The sequence below is a fragment of the Nicotiana tabacum genome, chromosome 19 (assembly GCF_000715075.1).
Source record: "Nicotiana tabacum cultivar K326 chromosome 19, ASM71507v2, whole genome shotgun sequence".
NCBI lineage: Eukaryota > Viridiplantae > Streptophyta > Magnoliopsida > Solanales > Solanaceae > Nicotiana > Nicotiana tabacum.
Genome location: NC_134098.1, coordinates 66,346,421 through 66,354,120, shown reverse-complemented (window position 1 = coordinate 66,354,120; position 7,700 = coordinate 66,346,421). Strand labels below are relative to the sequence as shown.

The 7,700-nt window shown below is 37.5% G+C and overlaps 1 protein-coding gene across 1 annotated transcript; it reads right to left on the bottom strand.

The window, feature by feature from the left end:
* Positions 1-554: 554 nt before the first annotated feature.
* On the bottom strand, positions 555-1,730 carry LOC107797403 (ethylene-responsive transcription factor ERF071). The gene is made up of 2 exons (XM_016620290.2): positions 1,382-1,730; positions 555-1,290 (listed from the first exon to the last, which is right to left on the bottom strand). Exons 1-2 carry the CDS (start codon positions 1,569-1,571, stop codon positions 704-706), a joined length of 777 nt encoding a protein of 258 aa, XP_016475776.1. The 5' UTR covers positions 1,572-1,730; the 3' UTR covers positions 555-703.
* Positions 1,731-7,700: the final 5,970 nt, after the last annotated feature.

Sequence of the window (7,700 nt, the reverse complement as noted above, 5' to 3'; positions counted from 1 at the left end):
AATATAATTAATTAGTTAGTTGGTTCTAATTCATTACTCATTCTCTTCGAACATAATCATATAAATATTCTAGAATCATTTTATTATATCTTCTAGCTAGAATATACATTTGCAAGTGTTAGCGGTGTTTCTAATAAATGACTGCCAAAGAGGGGATAAAATTAAACTTGAGATGAACAATTGCACGAGGGACTTCCATGATTGTTACAATTATAAGATGTTTCGAGAAACAAAGTTCTCGAATTTTTTTATTGTCAAAGGGAGGAAAGCAGTTGAATAAATCTTTCCTCGCAAGATTATTACACTTTAAACCAAATTTACCAATGACAGGCAAAAAAAATGATTACAAAACCTCTCTTATTATAGTACTACAACAAGGAAATAATACTAATCATTTCTTTATGACAAATAAAATAAATAAGATTCTCTTAAATTATATCTTCCATTTCTGAAGCTTTTTTGTGCAGCTGAAGATTACAAGGTACATTCTTCACGTAAATCAGTCTACCAAATACATGAAAGAAGCCAAAAGTCGAGCTTTGGACAAAAATATAGAACTAGAAAACAAAACAGACTACTCCATACTAGAAATACAGTTTTACACAATTGAGCAAGACTACAAAAAGTCAATTCTCCTAAACCGAAAAATGAAATATGCAGCAATTAAAAACAACATTAATTAATAGCATTCGTTACAATTGAGTTATGGGCACTGTTGGACATCATCGAAACTCCATAAATCCATCGAGCCACCGCCCACGACGGCCTCCGCCGCTGGATTCAGCGTCGCCGCCACTGATTGGCCGTCAACATATGGTATCTCATAGAACTTCATCAATGATTCATAAGCCATCAGCTCCTCAGTCAGTTTCTCCACTTCGTTCTCTGCTTTTTGCTCTTTACTTCCTTCATAAACAGACCCAGATGAATTTTTACAAGCTAATGGATATTCCATTACAGGTTCAGTGTTTTGATTTTCGAGCGAGCAGACGCTACCATTACAATTATTTGACTCATGATTATAAGAAGTATCATAGGATTCGTAAGCAGTATTGCAATGGTCGTCCTCGTTAGGGAAATTAACTTTAGCCTTTTTTCCTCTGATTTTACGAGCTTCTTTGTCATAAGCTCTAGCAGCTTCTTCTGCAGTGTTAAAAGTACCTAACCAGACCCTTACACCTTTTCTTGGGTCACGAATTTCAGCAGCCCATTTACCCCAAGGACGCTGTCGGATTCCCCTGTAAAGATTCTTCCTTTGCCTCTTCTTGGTCTTCTGGATTTGTTCATTACCTGTTTGTAGAAATGCATCAGTGATCACCTTAAAAATGAATCAGCAAAAAAAAAAAAACATGCATAAGGTCAGGTTTACTTAATTAATTACCTGTAGAGGGTTGAGCAACTTGAGCTCGTTTTGGGGTGGCAGTAACATTTTGAGTGGACACTCTGGAGTTAATTGTCTTAGTAAATGAAGAACTTGGCCAGAAATCTGCAGAATTTGGCCATAAGTCAGTGGATGACGCGCGACGGTCACGGCGGGGAATGAGATCAGCAAGAATTGCACCACCACACATTTTTTTCTGTGTAATTGACTCTTTCTTTATGGTAGAAGAAAGAAAAGATTGAAGAAAGAGGAAAAAAGATTTTGATGATTTTACAAAAGGTCAGGTTTTTGTATAGTGTAAAGCAAGAGAGATATGTGTAAAGAAGTTTTGGTTTGGGCGTGTGTGACAAGAATAGGAGGGATAAGACGTATTTGTAGTGAGAGAGAGAGAGAGAGGGGCTGTAACTTGTGGTTGGTGACAGCTCTTAGTGCTGAACTTTTCATTGCCGCGTACGGTGTACCTTTCCTCTAGGTTCTTTGTATTCTTTTCACCTTGATACTACCTAGTGGCTAGTACCTACTTATAGCGTGTTTGATCGAGCCGGAGAAATCAGCTTATTTTGAGAAGTACTTTTGAAAAAAATACTTTTGGACAAAAATAATTTGTGTTTGGCTAATCACTCTGAAAAATACTTTTGAATAATAATTTGTGTTTGACCAAACTTTTCAGAAACTGCTTTTAAGTAACAAATTACGAATAAGGACATGAATATATTTACTTAATTGTTAATATTATAAGTAAATAAATAATCTCAAAAATTTGTTATTACATGCAATAATTAATTTTTTTTATTTTATTTAAGTAAAATATGAAAATAAAATTTAAAAGTACTTAATTTTTTTAATATAAGTTAAATATATTAAAAATCATTCAACAAATATAAAAGCATTCACCCCTAAAGTCACTATATATTAGAAAGCTATCCTAAAAATAATAAGAAATATATATACATTAATATCCTAAGTATTAGGTTTAACAATTATTTTGGTATATAGTATATTTTGTTAAGGGTATTCTTAGTAAGAAGAAAAGTCAAAACTGCTTCTGCTTTTGGGAAGAAGCTACTTTTTTCTGCTTCTCAGAAACTGCTTCAGCTTCTTCCCAAAAACACTTTTCCCCCCCAAAAAGCTTGGCCAAACACTTCAAGTTAGGAAAAAAAGTGCTTTTAAAAAAAAAAAAATACTTCTGGCCTCTTGAGAAGCTTGGCCAAACATGCTATTAATTGGATTTACTTGGTGAACAAGTTGGGCAAAAATACCCAAGTTTAAGGAAAAACAAAGTTGAGAAAAAATAATCCACATATAAAATAATTTCGGTATAAATTAGTGATAAGTTTTTGTATTTGCCGATCTATTTTTTTTAACGATAGGGTTAATGTTTAGTATACCGATTGACTAGCGTATGTGTGTGTTTGGTACGAAGAAAAATATTTTTTGATTTTTTTTCTTCAATTTTTTCATATTTGGTTAGCTTAAATATTTTGGAAAATATTTTCCTCATGGACTCATTTTTCTTCAATTGGAGGAAAATAATTTCCCTATCAAGAGAAAGAAAATATTTTTCAGCCTTCTTCACCCTATTTTCCATCCCCACCAAATCCCCACTGCCTTTATCCTACCCCACCCACTCTAAATAGAAATATTTTAAGAGTAATATTTTTTATGTTGTAGATAAAATACTTTCTTTTTCATTTCAACAAAATTAGTACTTTCTTTTTAAGATGTAGAAAAATTATTTTCCTTTAGTTCAACAATTGAGTATTTTCTTTTCATGATGTAGGAAATTTATTTTTTTTTATTTCAACAAAATGAATACTTTCTTTTCATGTTGTAGAAAGAATACTTTCTTTTAACAAAAAAAATATTTTCTTTTTAATTATGGAGCTCAAATTTCAACGCTATTCTTGTGTAAAAAAAAGTGAATGATCACATTAGTTCATTTTTGTTTGAGTGAATTTTTAAAAGAATAATTAATTTTTTGAAGAAAATAGTCCTACAAACGTTAGGTATTTGGGGGGGGGGGGGCACATGAAATATGGGGATTTAGGGGAAGGGGTGAGGATCGAGAGTATCATAAAAAATTATTTTTCTAAAAAAATATTTTCTACTCTCTAACCAAACACTAGAAAATATTTTTCAGAAATCTCTTTTCACTCACCAACTAAACAAGGGAATATAAGTGACAAAACCACTTATTTTCCAAGAAAATATTTTTCAGGAAATTATTTTCCATGAAAAATATTTTCCTTCATACCAAACACACCTTATACTTTGCATGGACATCTTAATGTACGAGATAAAAGACTAGGGGAAATCAATGAGGCAAGTGTTCTCTTCCTCACAGAGTGAATTGATGAAATGTTATATGCATAACACATGCAAGTCGATATAGTAAGAAGACTTTCTCCCCTAAAAATATTCTGATATAGTTAAGGGATCATATGTGTATATGGTAGAAACCAAGCTCATCTATTGCATGACAAATCGGGGATGAAACATAATGGATTGAAGATTGACCCTGGGTTTCATTGAGCTTAGGTACGAGGTTAGAACATGCGCCTTCAAGATTATCGAGCCCGTGACCCCGGAACTAACTCTGGCTTCGAATTAGCCCGAGAGAACATCATCAAACCAAAATAACGGATGGCTGAAATATCCGTAACCGGTCGGACATCACGACAGAAATCTCGACACGTATCAATGAAACCGATTAATTAGCAAATCATGAGATTTTTTACCTTATATAGAGTTGTACCTAAAGTAGTACTCCTCTAATATATAAAAGGGGTCTGATTATTTGTAAAACAGATTGTAACTGGCATTCTAAAGCAATATACTGTTCTTTCTAGTTATTATTATCTCATCACTCTGTTCCGGCACCGATTGCAATATTTTTTGGCTCAAGGGCGATCAACTTTCAAGGCCAAAATTGCTTAACTTGTGTGGTTTGCATTTACCTTTTACCATTAATTTCAATTTTAACATGATTTCTCATTTTGTATCAAGTTAAATCACATATTTTTAAAACTGTGTATAAATTTAATTGTTATCCGATTTTGAGGGTAAACAGTTTGGCGCCCACCGTGGGGCTAAGGATAATAGTAATTATTTGATACAAATTTCCATACCACACACTGCTTTACACTTGCTCTTTGAAGTGGCTTTGATTCCAGGTTAAAATACAAAAATGTCAAACTCTCAATCAATACCTCTTCATGTTAACAATGAGTCCGGTCACCAAGGTGAAAATAACTATATAGCGCCCGGTAACGAGATACCACATGCTGATCCCGCTGGAATTCCAATCGCATATCCGATTGACGCTAATTCGCATGTGGCTTTCGATGCAAACTTGCCTTCCGACCCCGAAAATAGCGTTCGTGGTGGAGCCTGATCGATGACTCGAAACACGCAAAACATTGAAGGAGACAGGATCAGTCTACGAGTGATCTTCAGAACCAAAGCCGCGCACCAAGCAGGGTTGAGCTCGATCCTCCCCGGGAAGTCACCCGCAGGGATGAACCGGTCATAGAAAGGTCGAACGAGCACGAATCAGGGGCTAACCCCGAGATCATAAAGATGCTTAAGGAGCTAAAAAAACGGATATAATCAGGGGAGAAGAAGATCGAGGCTAACGACAAAAAGGTGGAAACCTATAATTTCAGGGTAGACCAAATCCCAGGAGCACCTCCGTTATTGAAAGGCTTGGATTCCAAGAAGTTCGTGCAAAAACCTTTTCCTCCGAACGTGGCTCCGAAGCTAATCCCCAAGAAGTTCTGTATGCCCGAAATACCCAATTACAACGGAACTACCGACCCTAACGAGCACATAACCTCTTATACATGTGCTATCAAAGGGAACAACCTGGAGGACGATGAGATCGAGTCTGTTTTGTTGAAAATATTTTGGGGAAACCCTGTCAAATGGAGCTATGATATGGTATCACAACCTACCTCCTAATTCTATTGACTCATTTGCTATGCTTGCGTATTCTTTTATAAAAGCACACGCAGGTGCCATCAAGGTCGAGACTAGGAAATCAGACCTTTTCAAAGTCAAACAGAAGGATAACGAGATGCTCAGGACGTTCGTGTCCCGGTTTCAAATGGAACGAATGGATATGCCATCGGTCGCTGATGATTGAGATGTTCAAGATTTCACTCAGGGACTTAATATTCGAAGCTCGGTGGCTTCACAGCAGCTGAATCAGAACTTAATAGAATATCCGACTGTTATATGGGCCGACGTGCATAACCGGTATCAGTCAAAAATCACAGTCGAAGATGATCAACTCGGGGCCTCTTCGGGGTCTGTTTATCAAGTCAGAACCTTCGATAGAGTGAAGAGAGAGATCGATCGTGAACCGAGGCCAAATAGGGATCGGTATCAACCATATAATGGAGATCGGAGAAGTAGCGGGTCAGGGCGAAACCCTATGAAAAACGAAAGGAGAAATGACCGAGGTCAAAACAGCCGGGGACTTATGACCAAAAATGGCTTTGACATGTCTAAAGACGCACCAAGGCTATCGGAATACAACTTTAATATCGATGCTGCCGCCATTATATCAGTTATCAGGCGCATCAAAGATACCAAATAGCCTAGACCCCTATAGTCCGATCCAACCCAAAGGGATCCTAAGAAGATGTGCAAATATCATGGCACTCACGATCACAGAACGGAGGATTGTCGACAGCTGAGAGAGGAAGTAGCTCGTCTATTCAACAATGGGCACCTTCGAGAATTGTTGAGCGACCGAGCCAAAAATCATTTCAGGAACATGGATTCTAACAAACAGGCAGAATAAGAAGAACCTCAACACGTTATCAACATGATCATCGATGGGGTTGATATCCCACAGGGGCCGATGTTGAAACACACTAAAGTATCCATTACTAGGGAGAAACGAACTCGAGACTACATACGATAAGGAACTTTATCTTTCAATGACGAAGATGCGAAAGGGATCGTGCAGCCCCACAATGATGCAATGGTAATATCTGTACTCGTAAATAAAATTCGGGTTAAATGTGTGTTAATTGATCCAGGTAGCTCGGCCAACATCATTCGATCAAGGGTCATGGAACATCTCGGTCTGCAAGACCAAATCGTGCCTGGAGTTCAATTTCTAAATGGATTCAACATGGCTTGTGAGATCACTAAAGGCGAAATAACATTTCCAGTAAACACCGACGGGACCATCCAGTAGACCAAATTTTATTTGATCGAAGGGGACATGAGGTTCAATGCTCTATTCGGAAGGCCATGGATCCACAACATGAGGGCGGTGCCTTTGACGCTGCACCAAGCATTGAAATTCCCAACACCTGACGGAGTTAAAACAGTCTACGAGAAACAACCGGCTATAAAAGAAATGTTTGCTATTGAAGAAGTGACACCAGCATCTACAGTTTCAACATCGAAAGGCCCAAACCAGGTGGTCAAAATGGGGCAAAATAGTAATCACTGATACCATCTTCGACAGATTTGGAAAAACAAGAGGAAGTCGAGGATGATGATTAAGGGGTTCCCAGATCTTTTATAGTCCACGATGATTTCGATGCCACTAAATCGATGGTCGAGGAACTGGAACAATTCATATTGTGAGAAAACATTCCCGATCGAAAGGTATACCTGGGCACGGGGCTCAGCTCCGAGCTCAGGGAAAAAGCTCATTCAATTTCTTATAACTAACGAAGATTGTTTCGCTTAGTCCCACCTCGATATGATAGGTATCCCACCAGAGATAACCACTCACAAGCTGAGCCTGGACCCAAAGTTTCATCCGGTTAAACAAAAGAGGAGACCCCAGTCCGAGATCAAGCATGCTTTCATCAAGGATGAGGTATCTAAACTTCTTAAAATATGGTCTATTCGGGAGGTCAAATACCCGGATTGGATAGCAAACATAGTGGTAGTCCCTAAAAATGGGAATAAACTAAAAATTTGTCTAGACTATAAAGATTTGAATAAAGCATGCCCCAAAGACTCTTTTTCTTTGACCAACATCGATTGTATGATCGATGCCACGGCCGGTCACGAGACCCTCAGTTTTCTCGACGCCTATTCCGGGTACAACCAAATACGGATGGACTCGGGTGATCATAAAAAAACTTCCTTCATCACTAAATATGGCACACATGAAAAAACTTCCTTCATCACTAAATATGGCACATATTGTTATAACGTAATGCCGTTTGGAATTAAGAAATGCTGGTGCCACATACCAAGGCTTAGTAAATCGGATGTTAGAGGAACAAATAGGAAAATCGATGGAGGTTTACATTGACGATATGTTATTTAAGTCCCTGCAAGCATA